Source organism: Anomaloglossus baeobatrachus, chromosome 5 (genome assembly GCF_048569485.1).
Source record: "Anomaloglossus baeobatrachus isolate aAnoBae1 chromosome 5, aAnoBae1.hap1, whole genome shotgun sequence".
Taxonomy (NCBI): Eukaryota; Metazoa; Chordata; class Amphibia; order Anura; family Aromobatidae; genus Anomaloglossus; species Anomaloglossus baeobatrachus.
In genome coordinates, this window is record NC_134357.1 from 143426874 (window position 1) to 143442794 (window position 15921).

Here is a 15921-nt window from a genome sequence, read left to right on the forward strand (position 1 = left end):
CCATTTCAGCGATTTTAGGGCATCCCCAGCTCTCTTGTGGGTCTTCCGGAAATATGATTGAGTCTCCCACTGACTTCCATTATACACACTACTTGAATCGAGCCCGTTCGAGAGTTCGATCTTCTCGAATTCGAGTATTGAGCATTTAAGCATTTTAGTGTTCGCCGATCAGTAGTTACAACCCATTTGTATGAAGACTGGTTTAGTAGACACTGCTTTTTGTATTCAGAACTCCAAGATAAAAGAAATGGTAACTCACAAATTTATATTACTAAACATCATGTTATTGGATCAATAAAGCAATCATTTATAAAGTGGGTCTTATTTCCATCAAAAGCAACAGGCTTTTTTATTTATTTAGCATATAACATGAATTACTCTCAGTGCTGAAAATAATGTATAAGGCACAATATATTGTAACTAATGGAATTATAGAAAGAATGCAAATGTGGTATAGCAAGTTGCATTTCTTATATTTAAAAAATGGATTTATCCCACCAAGGCATGTTTACAGGTCTTCTTTGGGTTATCTTTTCTAACCGCAAGGTGGACACAGGCCTCCTTGTAAAATATTTCTTTGCACCTTTCTTGGTTATATCCGACTGGTCTTGGAATACTAGATAAAAAATAGAAAACACTAATGGAAAAGAAAACTATTACACCTTGAATTGTCTATTATTATACTTCATAGTGTAACATGTTATCCATGTAATACTCAAATAAGAATCCTCATATCCTGGGTTTCCATATTATCTGTGCAAATGGATAAATAGTAAAAACAAATATTTACGACAATACCCTTGCATTGTCCATTAATTTAGGCAAATCAATAGACAATCCTTCATATTTTGCAAAGCCTTGCTGAGGCGCTATGATATAATAGTTTCATTCATCCAGTGAACTTGTTCCCCAAAACATATTTCGATAAGGTAGCTCATATTTAGTCTCATTGCATGGTATGCACAGTCCCACTCAGGGCTGGATTTGGCATTCCTGCAGCCCTAGGTACATTAAATGCTCACACCCTTTCTGGTAGGTTAGACTTAAAGTGCCCATATCGTTTACAGAATAGACTAACGTCAGCTGAACCTGCTGAAGTCGATAAGTTCACATGACAATCTAAGGTGTATCGGAGCCCCTGATGGATGATTTGTGGGGACATAAGGACCTGGCATGTCTGATTTCAGACTGCATATCTTTTTGTTCTATAAGAGAAAAGCCACTGCCATGGATGTCTGTCAGCGACTCTCTCAAAGAGAACACAGGAGCACTCGGCAGTAATGGTATCCATCTACTTAAAAGGTTATTTCCATCATTAAAGGTTCTTGCCTATCCAAAGAATATATGACAACTTACAGATTGGTAGGGATCCAATCACTGCGAATTTCTGAGAAAGGGTCTCTTAAATGCCCCATCGGAAAGGATAGGTTGATGTGCATGTGCGCCACAGCTCTATTCATTTCCAATAGGAATGCTGTAGATAGTCAAGGATGGCACTCATTTTTTTCCAGCAGTCCCACAAAAAATGAATAGAGCGGTAACTTGCAGCACATTCACTATTTAGTTCTGACAAAGCATTTCAGAAACCTATTCATGTGATCAGTGGTGGGTCTCAGCGGTTGGGATCACACTGATCTGTAAGTTGTCACCTATTCTTTGCAAGGGTATTGAGTTTTGATAATGGGACTAATCTGGGGCTGGCAATGGTCTGGGATATCCTTTAATACAATTGAAGCATCTAAAGCAGAAATGTGTTTGTTAGCAAAATATCTTTCTCTGTGAAGTCCAGTTCCAAGGCATATGTTAACTAAATGCAAGAAACTGTAAATTTACTGCCTACATAGGGAGTTTTTTTTCAATAGGAAACTAGGATAAGTTAAGGCTCTTTTGAACAGCCTCAGTGTATCTTATGTGATGTACATACACCTGTATCAGTGTCTCCTATGTGATATATATCATATAAATCAAATGGAAAACCGGTTTTAAATGCCGCGCTAAAAACCACAGATGCTGTAGATAAAGAGATTTCCTTTATTTCACAGTTCTACGCGTTTCAGAGACATCTCCATCTCCTTCCTCAGGAAAAGAAATCATATTACAAACAACAGGCCACAGGACCCATATAGAGGAATACAAGTAGCCACATATGCATCTGGGAAGTGAACAGCCCATATGACTTAGAGCCATATCGGCTGTTCTCTTCCCAGATGCATATGTGGCTACTTGTATTCCTATATATAGGTCCTGTGGCCTGTTGTTTGTAATATGATTTCTTTTCCTGAGGAAGGAGACGGATATGTCTCTGAAATGCGTAGAACTGTGAAATAAAGGAAATCTCTTTATCTACAGCATCTGTGGTTTTTAGTGTGGCATTTAAAACCGGTTTTCCATTTGATTTATATGATAACCTGCTTTCCGGGACCGCTGCTAAACCACATAAAACCACTCACATGCGATCATAGGGGGTTGTGACTGGCACAACCTTACCAGGTGAGTGTATCTCTTTCTGTTCTGTCTCTCTACCCTCATACCGGGTAAGACCCTATTGCGCTTTTTCCCCCCTACAGCTTTACAATGTGATATATATAGCAGCCTTAGTGTATCCTATGTGATGTATAACAGCAGCCTCATTGTCTCTTAAGCAACTGATATACAGCAATCTCTGTGTCTCCTATGTGATGTTTACAATCTCATTGTCTACTATGTGATGTATATACTGTATAGCAGTCTCATTTTCTCCTATGTGATTTATATACTGCAGCCTCAGTGTCTCCATTTGATCTACATACAGCAGTCTCAGTGTCTCCTATGTGATGTTTATACAGCAGTCTCATTTTTTTCTATATGATGCACATACATCAGCCCCAATGTCTCCTATGTGATGTATATACCGCAGTATCCTTGTCTCATATGTGATGGATATACTGTATAGCAGTCTCATTGTCTCCTATGTAATTTATATACAGCAGTCTCAGTGTCCCCTATGTGATGTACATTAGACCAAAAGTTAGTTTTTTTTGTTTTCTTTTTTTAAAGGATGATTACTTCTGTCTGGTTGTTGTGTTACCATTTTCCTAGAGATGAATTGAAAGTGCATGAAGTTGTCATCATGCAAGACCTTAATTATAACCAAAATGCTTTTGAATATACTGTAGGTATGGTCATTTAATTAAAGAAAACTGACTGCCAAAAGTTTAGCACATACTATTTATTGATCAGAACATATGGAGTAATTCATTGTTTATAGTGCCATAACTTAGTAATCTATAGCATAACAATCTCTTACTAACTGCCCTGCACCAACAGGGCATTGAAGCCACTAGGGTATTCAAGACATCTTGAGGAATCTTGCTACATTCCTTTTGCAAATCTGCAAAATTATATTCATCTTTATTGCTATGAGTACGGGCTCCAATTCATCGCCCTTACTCATCCCAAAGGTGCGCTACAGGGTGTAAATCAGGTGATTGACTTGTCTATTGCAACAAGCAAACATTTTTCTTTGCTAACCAGTTTTTACAAAACTGGATGTGTGCTTGGGATCTTTGTCTTGCTGGATTTTCCGGCCCCTGCCTACTTTGGTTTTACTATGTGGTAGCATTAAATTCGCCAGTATATCCTTGTATATCCTTGGTAGCATTCATATTTCCATCAATTCTATGCAGAGGGCCAATGACAGAAGCAGAAAATCTGTACCTAACCATGACATTGCCACCACCATGTTTCACTGTAGGTGTTTGGTATCTTACATTATTACGTTTTTCAATTGGGCGGTATGTATAGTGCTGTTATCACTACCAAACAGATTGAACTTACATTTATCTGACAGATTAATTTGTCTCTTTTCATTGGCTATGTTCTTTGGTAAACTCAGGTCGGACCTTCTGGTTCTTTCCAGAGATGAAAGGCTTCTTGACTGGAACTCGTGCATTCAAGCCTACCTCTCTTAGCCATCACACCACAGATTGGCGATTCACTTTGACCCCATATTCTTCATTCATTTCATGTGAAATCTGTACAGCACTTTTATGGACAACAGATACAGACTTTTTCTAAATAATGTAATCAATCTTGGAGGAAGTTTCCCGTGGTCGTCTACTTCTAGCTTTGTCAGCTGTTCCATAACTTTCTTTTTCATTTTTATTATATGTGGCACTTGACTCTGTGAACAGTTGAATTCCATAGCTAAGACTTTTTGGCTTTTCCCTGACTTCACTTTCAGACTAATAAGGTTCCTGACATCTCGTGATAAATTAGGCTTTGTCTTTGCCATGTTTTATCCCAAAAATAAACACACACACAAAAGAAGTAGGCAAAATTACACTACCCATGAAAAAATATGCAAAACATTTGGCCCACGAAATGTGGAAAACCAACACATGAAGGGATAATACAATGTCAAACACAATTTTCATCCTTAGAGCTGACAACCATTTGATTCAAGTTTACTAAAATCACCACAAATAGCATCACAGCAACCAGGCAGATGTAATCACACTTAAAAAAAAATGAAAAATGTTTGATTGCTACTGTAGTTCAGCCTTTTTCCTTTGACTCTCCTAATTCTATATTGTAAGATCAGATGCTGCCAGCACTCCGTGCCTTTGGTAGACGTAAACTTTTCCAACATGACAATGATCCAGAACACACATATCTAAGGGCACTGTTGCATTTCTGAAAAAGAATGGAGTGAAAGTGATTCTGTGGCCAAATATTTTTCCTGATCTGAACCCAATCTAACAGTTATGGGGAATCCTGAAGAGACGAGTTGTCATCACTCTCCATCCAGCATCCAAGCTCTAAAAGAGGGCATTCTTGGAGAATGGAAAAAGATGGATGTTGCAATATGTCGCCAACTTGTTCATTCCATGCCTAGAATACTTGGTTTTGATCTTAAGGCACTACTCCAGTGTTTTTTTTTCAGCACTGGAATGGTGCTATAAATCTAAGTCCCCTGCCCCTTTTATAATACTAACCCTCTGGTGGCTTCATCATTTTTTGTTACCACTCCGCTCCTGCGATACCATCTTGTAACTGTAGATTTTGATTGGCCAGAAGTCAAACGTTACATCACAAGCTCCTAAGGGCGGGAAGCTTGGCCAGAACGAGGCTCTTATAGTTACACTGATTTTTGAACTCTTGTGTAGAGATGAGGGAACCCGAGGTTTGGTGTTTGGTGTTCGTATCAAACACAGACTTTACAAAAAAATACAGTTTGAATTCGGAGTTCGGGTGCTGTACGTATGCAAACCATTTGCACGAGCATCACTGTGCTTTGGGTACGCTCTGTGCTTAGCCCAGTGTGAGCCACTTTTAGAGTTTGAACAGCTCACACTGGTGGTAATGATCGGATGTAGTGTGCACGCAAAAAAAATTGAAAAAACCCTGCCCACCTGCCTCAGCAGTGATCTGTTTATGGTTGGCTGTATGTGGGCAAAGATCCGAACTCCCAATTAGTGACTTACCTTGGGGAAAAGGTCCAGTCCCAAACCTAACTTTACCAAAAGTCCGGCTGAACTCGCCAAACCAAACTTCCAAGGCCTTGCTGTGCTCCATTAATCACTGAAGTTGCCAACAGGTCACAAAACCCAGGAGACCGCCGAGAAAATGTTAAGAAGGCTGCAGGTGACTATTAGATTAGGGGCAGGAGACTTAATATTTAAAGCACCATTCCAACACTGAAATAATAATAAAAAAAAAAAATACAGTGGAGTGGTGCTTTAAAAATCAAGGCGGTCATAAAAATATTAGATATAGTTGTGTTTGATGTGCAATGTAGTCATGTTTGTATCAATCAATTTGAGTAAAACTAAAGATTTTATAATAAAAGTTATATTGTTAACTTTACTTTCATGTTATGGGTTAGAAAAATGTTCTGTGAAACTCAGTCTTGTCAAAATGCTGTTTTAGTGTCTTTATGTGATGTATATAGAGCAGTCTGTTTCTCTTATGTGATAGATATACAGCAGTCTCTGTCTCTTATGTGATAGATATACAGCAGTTTCTGTCACCCATGTTATAGACATACAGCAGTCTGAATGTGAATCCGATCTGGTGTTGGTTAAAAGTTGTTACATGGCTCACTACGCCTTCTTTTTCTTCTCCGCCTGTTTTCTCTCACTCCTCTTTCCATAGAGTATAATTAGCCGTGTCACAATGTCTGGGGAATTACTGTCTGATAAGTGGGAATCAGATTTCTTATATTCACCTATGCTATGCAAAGTATGTTGAAAATACAGTTCATTTTTAAGGATTAACTCACAATTAAACAACTTACTTATTGCAACAATTCATACTTCCATCACTATGACAGTGACAATCTAGACAGTCTTTTGTTCTAAACGATGAGCCAGATTTATGAAGTTCTCCATCCAGAATGCATCCTAAAAAATAAAAGTTCTTTTTAGCAGAAAATTGTCATACAGAGTCAGCAGCACTCTATTCTATGACTTTTTTTTATTGGTATTGCATTCACTTTGATGGGGAAAAGCTACAATACCATACATAGTCCTTGGACAAGAGAGGCACTGTGCCTGGAAAAAAAAACAACAATTTTTTATTATCCTGGAAAACCCCTTTAACTAGGTATTTATCGAGTAGGGAAAATCCCTTTCAATTATGGTGAATAGCAGCCATTTATTGTTTGGTCTATCTCCTGAGCTAGGCCTCTTTCACACCTCAGTGATTCTGGTACGCATGTGGCAGTTTTTATACATACCAGAATCAGAACGGACATAGTCGCAGACCCATTAAATATCTATGGGTCTGCGCACACATCAGTGATTTTTCACTGACCGTGTCTCCATGTGGCGTACATGCGTGTACTTGTGTTCCACACGGAGGCATGTCTGTTTTTTTCTGGCATTACTGATGTCCCACAGGCAACAATATGGTATAATCTGTGAAGTACGTACCAGAAAAACACGTACATTGAAAATAAAAAGCTGTTTATACTCACTTTCTCCAGCGATGCTGTGTTCAGCCTCTGCTGCCTCCTCCTTCCAGCCCGGCTGCTTATTCTCATGCATATTCATTTATGCACGGAGCAGCTGACCTGGAAGCAGCTGCAGCGAGGTCAGCGGCGACAGGAAACACAGCAGAGCCGAAGAGTGCAGCAGGAGTGGGGACAGAGGAGTATACTATCACAGATGACAGACACGGATCACAGATAGCACATAGACAACACACGATTCACAATTCACGGCACACGGAGGGACATATGCGTTTTTTACACGTCAGTGAAAAGTCTGTGTTTTTCACTGGCGTGTGAAACAGGTTTTAAATGAACGCTAACATAAGGCCCCGTCACACTAAGCAACATCGCTAGCAACATCGCTGGTAACGAACAACTTTTGTGACGTTGCTAGCGATGTTGCTGTGTGTGACATCCAGCAACAACCTGGCCCCTGCTGTGAGGTCGTTGGTTGTTGCTGAATGTCCTGGGCCATTTTTTAGTTGTTGCTGTCCTGCTGTGAAGCACAGATCGCTGTGTGTGACAGCGAGACAGCAACAACTAATGTGCAGTGAGCAGGGAGCCAGCTTCTGCTGAGGCTGGTAACCAATGTAAACATCGGGTAACCAAGAAGCCCTGTCCTTGGTTACCCGATATTTACCTTTGATACCAGCCTCCTCCGCTCTCACTGTCAGTGCCGGCTCCTGCTCTGTGCACATGTAGCTGCAGCACACATCAGGTAATTAACCTGATGTGTGCTGCAGCTAGGAGAGCAAGGAGCCAGCACTAAGCAGTGTGCGCTGCTCCCTGCTCTGTGCACATTTAGCTGCAGCACACATCAGGTAATTAACCCGATGTGTGCTGTAACTAGGAGAGCAAGGAGCCAGCGCTAAGCATTGTGCGCTGCTCCCTGCTCTGTGCACATTTAGCTGCAGCACACATCGGGTTAATTAACCTGATGTGTGCTGTAACTAGGAGACTGGGGGCTGGTCACTGGTTGCTGGTGAGCTCACCAGCAACTCGTGTAGCCACGCTCCAGCGATCCCTGCCAGGTCAGGTTGCTGGTGGGATCGCTGGAGCGTCGCAGTGTGACAGCTCACCAGCAACCTCCTAGCAACTTACCAGCGATCCCTATCGTTGTTGGGATCGCTGGTAAGTTGCTTAGTGTGACTGGACCTATAGTTTTCCAAAAAGTGTCAAAGAGATATTTTATTTACGAGGAGCCTGTCATGTGCAAAAATGCTATTTACTTGCAGAGATAGGGTAATCTGAATGTAAATAGCTTTACAATGCTGCCCGTCTACCTTATTGAATGTCTGGCTACCAGGAGCCACTCACTTTTAGGGTTCGGTCACCCTAGCATATAAAAAAATTACACATATTGGTCCGATTTTCATACAGGAAAGACTTATTTTTTTCTCACTTGTCATGGTAATATATCTGTAAAAAAATGGATGCCAATGGGCTGTATGGCATCCTATTTTTTTCTCACCCTCTTTGACCGAATACAGTTGAGAAAAAAAATTGCAGAAGAGCACTGCCTCATTGAATAAAAATGGGTCCGAATGCAATATCTTTTTTTTCCTCGCATTGTTTTTGTCCAAATTATATATTATTGTGAGCGTGCCCATAGTCATAATGGCGTGTACACATCGGTTACAGTCATCATTAACTAGACTGTGAGTGACGGCTGTAATAACTCTCTGGCAGGTTGATTGACAGCTTGCTCTGTAGAGCAGGACCATGATTGAAGCCGCCACTCACAGTAACCTATATGACTGAAAACTGGTATCTCCACGGAAGAATAAAGTTCATTTTATTCTGTTAGCCATGCTTTCAGTACAATGTATGGATAGAGATGGGTGAACCCGCAGACGTTCAGGTTCAGTAGGTCCGAACTTACAAGAAAGTCCGGTTTTGGACCAGACCTGACCCGTACTTGACTACAGTTACGTAAACCCATATAAGTCAAAGAAACCAAAACTTAAGTGTTATAAAATGGTGTTAGTAAGAGTTAAAGGGCTGCAAAATGGGGATTAAAGCAAGACAATTATGCATATTGAGTTTCCGCGCAGCTGTCACACTACGTGCACATTACAATAATCCGCCATTGAGTTCCATGCTGCTGGATTATCAAATTATTGACTTCAATGGTACTGGTTAATCAGGTAATCTGCCACAATTGAAATCAATAGTCTGGTAATCCAGGACCATTGAACTCAATGTCGGATTACCAAATTTGAGTTCAATGAGTTCACCTGAGGTAGTCACAGCTGGGGTTTCGTGGAAACTGGCAGCTGTCACGTCAGGTAAACTCATGCCGCAGTGAGGGTCACGTTTTCTAATGTGATTGCGCACTACGACCTCAGAATGTAGCAGAGCCAGGATCATTGTGGGTGTTTTTGAAAAAAAATGATTTATCTCTGTTTTGTATTTATTTCTTTTTACTTACAAGATTAGTAAAGGGAGGTTTCATAAACTCTTCCCCATTACTAATAAAGAGCTTCATGGCAGCTGTGAGTTTTTGACACATTACAGCTGTCCTTAACCCCTTATATTTCCCCAACTGCTCCAGGGCAATCGGGATGAGCTGGGTAAGGATAAGGATTTACAGTTCTAATGGATGCGCCAATTCTGGGGCGGTTTCTGGCTGCTATTTTTAGGCTGGGAAAGGCCCAATAACCATAGTCCTCCCCAGCCTGAGAATACCAGCCCCTAACTGTCTGCTTTATCTTCGCTGGATATCAAAATTGGTGGGGACCCCAAGCCAGAGGTCCCTCATATTTTGATACACAGCCAAGGTAATGCAAACAGCTGAGGGCAGCAGTTTCCAGCCATCTGCTTTATTTGTGCTGGGTATCAAAATGCGGGGAACTGCTCGTCATTTTTTCCAATCTTTCATTTATTTTTACACTCCAAGCATATAGACAGTTAGTGTGAGGGCAACCAAGCACAGATGCTGTCACATAAGGTGGGTGGGGGAAGCAGTGAATATTCATGACATTAATTGAGAGGACCCAGAAGCAGTTTGACATCTGTGCGGAAACTTGGTGAGTACAATTGTCTGCTTTAATCCCCATTTTGCTTACTTTTTCCTTTTTTTAACATTTTTTATCCTGGTGGCCAAACTCAAACAGTAACATGAACTTTCCTTAAAAGTCTGTGTCCAGGGTACAGACCCTGGACTTTTAGGCCCCTTTACACACGGCAACATCGCTAGCGATATTGCTGTAACGTCACCGGTTTTGTGACGTAATAGCGACCTCCTCACCGACAATGCAGTGTGTGACATGCATCAGCGACCTGGCCCCTGCTGTGAGGTCGCTGATTGCTACAAATCTTTCAGGAACATTTTTTGGTCCTTTGTTTCTCGCTGCGTAGCATGCATCGGTGTGTTTGACACCGTTACAACGACATCGTTAGCGACTTAGAACCCAGCCCGTAGGCGTCCTATAGCGTTCCCTTTCCCGCCACCTTACCTCCAATTGGTGGTCGCTGTTGTGTTCTATTTAAGAACGCACTAGCGATCACCAATCGGAGCTCAGGGGGGCGTGTAGAAAGGACACCTAGGTGGCTTCACCGCCAAACACCACGCCTGGCTTCACCGCCAGACACCACGCCGTAACATAAGTGTGAGTCGTCAAATAACTGCTGTGTGACACATCCCCAATGACCAGCGAGGTCGTTCTGCAGGTCCGTATCGCTGCTGCGTTGTTGGCCAGATCTGCCTGTTTGACAGCTCACCAGCGACTGTTTAGAGACCTTCCAGCGATCCCAGCCAGGTCGAGATCGCTGGTGGGATTGCTAGAAAGTCTCAGTGTGTAAAGGGGCCTTTACAGTTTGGGTTTGTCCACCACCATGTATTTTATCATTGTTTACTTACAGATTAAGACAATATAGGATTCTTATACATGACAGGTTCCCTTTAAAATAAAATCTAAAGTAAAAACTAGCAAACATAAATTGAAGTTGTTTAACCATTCTTGCCATTGCCTTACATCTAAACTTACCTCCTGGATTTCCCTCAGTTTCTTGGATAAAGCAGTAGGCATTACAAGCACCCACAAAGATTCCAGCACCAAACAAAACAATCACCAAGGAGTATTTCTGAAATAAAAGGAAACATTTTACAGTTTAAGAATTATATTAATTTATTGTCTTTGTGCCCATATGGACAAAGAATAATAGTTTGTATGAAGCCACCCAGACTCTTAAAATCAAAAGGACTCATGATGGAAGTGATGACATGAAACTATCTTTAATAAGTTTCAATATTAGATCCAAATGTATATGTAAGATTAGAGTTGAGCGAATACCTAACTATTCATACTCGCTATACTCATAACGAGTACTGTCTAATACTCGCGTATTCATTCCGAATAGCATGTGCAATGCAAGCCAATGGTGAATACTCGCAAAGTAACGAGTAATCCGAATTCCGCACTATTTGCTACTCGCACGAATAGTACGGCATTCAGGTTATTCGTTACTTTGCGAGTTTTCCCCATTGATATGCATTGCACATGCAATTCGAAATGAATACGCGAGTATTAGACAGTACGCGCTATGAGTATAGTGAGTACGAATAGCTAGGTACTCGCTCAACTCTATCTGTGTTACATAGATGGAAAACTAATACGTGGCAAAACCTATAAGGTATATGTTATTAGAAAATGAATTTTTCACCAAATTTTTAGATATTAATTTTTTGGGGAAATAACAAAAGCAGGATTCACATTATGACCAAGCTTTACTATGTATACTTTCAACACAAAGAAAAGCAAAAGGGGGACTGTGTATGAGATTTTTTTTACTTTTTTGGTTGATAGTCCTAAACATTTTTACAGAATTGTAGTAAATGTATTTATATTGTGTCATTGTCAATCTGTTTATTCCAATCGCTGCCTGCTCTGCTTTTTTACAAGCTGTATGCAATGACTGTACACAGCACGGAATTGGTCCCATAGAAATAAAGCAGAATCAATAAGGTATGCACTGCTAGTTGCATTTACAATTAAAAAATAAAATATTTGTTGCCGTTCCTGAATGCATGTTTAACTTCTTAACAGAGCCGGTGCCGGTTTGAGCTGTGCCGAATAGGTTGCAACATGAAGTTACTAGGCTATACTGAGATTACTGAGATATAAAATACACTGTGTTTTGGTTTATGGTGTTTTCATGGCTTTTCATTAAAATAACATTTAAAATAAAAAAAAGTGCAGCATGCCATGGGTATGTCAATTTTTTCCTCTAACATTTTCCCTTAGGATTCACTATAGGACTTGCAAAATGCAAAATTTGAATCAAAAACTTTTTAAATACTTGAAATAGAAGAGTGTGGGTAAGGTATCCTTAAGCATTCACGTTTCAGTTTTTTTAATATGATTATCTGTGTTTTTGACACATAGCACTTATAAATCTAATAGTGAATGGAGCCGTTCAGTGTCTGTGATTAGTCCACCAGAACTGAGACCAAATTCTGATAATCTGATAATGAAATATTGGACCAAAATCACTGATGAAACTCAATTTCTCAGTTTTTCATACGTAAAAAAAACTGACACTTTTTTTCTGTATAGGACATATTGTACTTATTTTGTTAGCCATAAGTACCACTATTGGTTTTGTCTTAAAAGAAAAAACACAGCAAATCACCACCCAAAAAAAACTACAAGAAAACTACACATTGAATATACACAAGGCCTTAGTGTGATTGTGCTGAAGAAAAACACTGTCAATTCCAATGTTTTGGATGTACAGGTATGTTTTGCCTTCTATGTGCCATTTTATTGCCCACTGGATATTAAAGCCTGATTCATCAAATATGGTGTATAGTAATAGAGAACTTACCATCATGATCTGTTCTCGGCAACTTCTGAACTTTTGGACTGAATGTTACATAAACTCTCATCTGCAGAAATATTGAGCAATTTCTACTTCTGTGGAAAATCAATGTTTATTTCATTGCCTCTTTTTTAGGGCAATCATTACCTAAGATTTGCTTCTGAAATCCAGACTACAGAGATTTTCCTGTGCACGTTTATCTGACATACGGTATTTGTTTTTTAATGTACTGTATGTTCAGGAAAAATGTGTTCAGTATTTGGTTTTGTTGTATTTCTATTTTTTCACTTTAAGACTTATTTTATTTTTCCAACTCGGTTTTACGGGCTACTGATAAGTCTTTGTGAACTTCTTTTGTTTCTATGGTAACTAATGTTATATCGCATGAAAGCCTTATGTCTCTGATATATGTTTTTCAAAATTTTGTGTTTGTTACTTTTGGCAACAGTGTTATACACACGCAGGAAAACAAAATGGCAGAGTCTAATGCGATAGTTACAGCAACTGAGAGCAGAGGAGTGATAAAATTCTTGTTTCTGCAAGGAAAGTCTGAGAAGGATATTCACGGTGATATGTCGCAGACATTGGGGGATCAATGCCCTTTCTATTCCACAGTTAAGAACTGGGTTGCCAAATTTAAAAACAGGCCTCTTCAGCACCAATGATGAGGAACGTCCTGGACGACCAAGAGTGGTTGTTGTCCTGGAGATTGTCGATGCTGTGCACAACCTCATACTGGAGAATTGACGAATTTCAGCTAAAGCAATAGCAAACATCATGGGGATTTCCTGTGAATGTGTTTGTGTCTCTATCCATGAACATTTAGACATGAGGAAGCTATCTGCAAAGTGGGTCCCCAAATGTTTGACAACAGAGCAGAGAAGCATGCGAGTGAAAACTTCCCGGTCCATTTGTCAGTGTTTCCTGCATTGACTAGTCACTATGGATGAGACCTGAATTTATTTGTATGACCCTGAAAACAAGGAGCAGTCAAAAGAGTGAAGGCACAGTGGTTCTCCTTATCCAAAGAAGTTGAAGGTGCAAAAATCAGCCATTAAGACAGAGGTCTCAAACTCAGCTGAGTGTATGGGTCGCAAATAGAAAAAAAATTGAGAGGGGCTGCATTCTTTGTAGGACAAAGTGACATTTTTAATGATTCCATGCTTTTTTCTATACATTTTTTAATCACTTTTTTGAACATTTTTTGCTTGTTATGACAAACCTACACTTTTTTTAAGTTAAGTTTATATATAGAAAAAAACATTTTTAATGGCAAAAAAAATAGGAATTACAACCTACCGGTAATGATGTTTCCAGGATCCATCATGACAGCACCACAGGAGTTGCTTCCTCCGTCCTCTACAGGGAAAGGAACACAAGAGATTAAAAACCCCTCCCCTTCCCAACCTCTCCAGTGGCTTTTCAAGTACCACACCAGGATGGGTATAACACCAAGTTTATTTATGCTTGATAGCTACATACAATGTTAATGCACACGAAGTAGAAAACAAAGGGAAGGAAATAAGGGTGCTGTCATGATGGATCCTAGAAACATCATTACCGGTAGGTTGTAATTCCTATTTTCCAGGAACACATGACTGCACCACAGGAGAGTACCAAATTAACCTATTCAAGGGGGGACCACTGCTTGGAACACCTTCCTACCAAACGAGGTCTGATGGGAAGACAGTATATCCAACTTGTAGTGCCTACAAAAAGTGTTTGTACCTGACCAAGTGGCTGTTTTGCAAATCTGGTCTAGAGAGGTCCCCGCTGTGGAAACACGGGGCTCAGTGGGTGCTCTCGTCCACTAAAACCCGCCGCCTTTAGAAAGACAGCGTGGCTCAGGGCTCATCCCAACTGAACGCCGGCCTCCTTAACCATGGGCGTAACACTACTCAGACAACACAGGGTGAGGGAACCACAATAATTAGACTTTATTGGATCCCCAAACAATTAACGGCACATAACACATAACCAGCAAAACACACAACTGTAACAGGCAACAGAGTCTCACCCTTCCGCTGGCTCACCAGGGATTTAGAATGTCCTTGCCTCAGAGGTTCCAGGGCCGCTTACTCCAATCCAGCAGCACCCCGCTTTTGGCGGGCACCCACCGAGAAAGGAATAGCGCCAGATTTAGGAAGCTGGCTGAGGTCTGCAAAGTCTGTTCCAGGTGACTGAACTGTCCCAACCTGAGTGTCCTCCTTAGGTAGTCCTGTAGGATGTTACAATCCTGGCAGCCGGAGTCAAAATCCCTAGGCTGTGGATATGGTCTCCAACCGGAACCGGAGTCCCTAGATTGAAGCCATAAGATATCCTGATCCTCTAGTCAGCTCCAAAGAGCTTAGACTGGATCCATCAGCATCCATCAACAACATGGTGGCTTAAAGAAATCCCTTTTATAGCCACAACCTTCCACTTGGATACACTGTGTCCTCATCGATTGGTTGGACAAGATCGCCTCTCCCATTGGATGAATCTCAAGCTGCATGGACAATGTTCATCCAAATGATGTCTACAGAAAGACTGAGGGTATACATGTAGTCTGGGAGTCACCGACTAGACAATGGCTACTAAGGTAATCACATTAGCAATACACAACTACAATACAATAGTTACTGGAAAAGTCTGGAGAACAATACGTCTGGCTTTCAGTGGCCAACACAATTACATTGAGTCAACAAGGGTCTTGTAAAAACAATGAGGGACTTCTCCCCCGTCTATAAACAATCTATAATCCTGTCTGGCTGAATGTTAAGAAACTTTAACCCATGAGAGTCCATGTCGTCACATTTGTAAGATTGTAATGCCAGACTCCACCTGAGCAAGCGTCCGTTGTCCCCGGCAGTGCGATTTAGCCAACTCAATGGATTGTGGTCAGTGAGGACTGTGAACTCATTGTCATAGAGGTAGGGCTGCAATTTTTTTAGGGCCCAGACTATGGCCAGGCATTCTTTTTCTATGGTGGCGTAAGCCCTCTCTCGGTCCAACAGCTTCCGGGAGAGGTACGCTATCGGATATTCCTCACCGTTGTCCCCCACTTGGCTAAGTACAGCTCCTAGTCCTGTGTCCGATGCGTCTGTTTGGACAATGAATCTGCGACGGAAGTCAGGAGCAGTCAA

General features: G+C 40.8%; 1 protein-coding gene across 1 annotated transcript; it reads right to left on the minus strand.

Annotated features, from left to right (window-relative positions):
* Positions 1-489: 489 nt before the first annotated feature.
* LOC142312690 (beta-microseminoprotein-like) lies at positions 490-12808 on the minus strand. Its single transcript, XM_075351681.1, has 4 exons — positions 12803-12808; positions 10963-11059; positions 6278-6383; positions 490-616 (listed from the first exon to the last, which is right to left on the minus strand). The coding sequence occupies exons 1-4, from the start codon at positions 12806-12808 to the stop codon at positions 490-492; spliced, it is 336 nt and encodes a 111-aa protein (XP_075207796.1).
* Positions 12809-15921: the final 3113 nt, after the last annotated feature.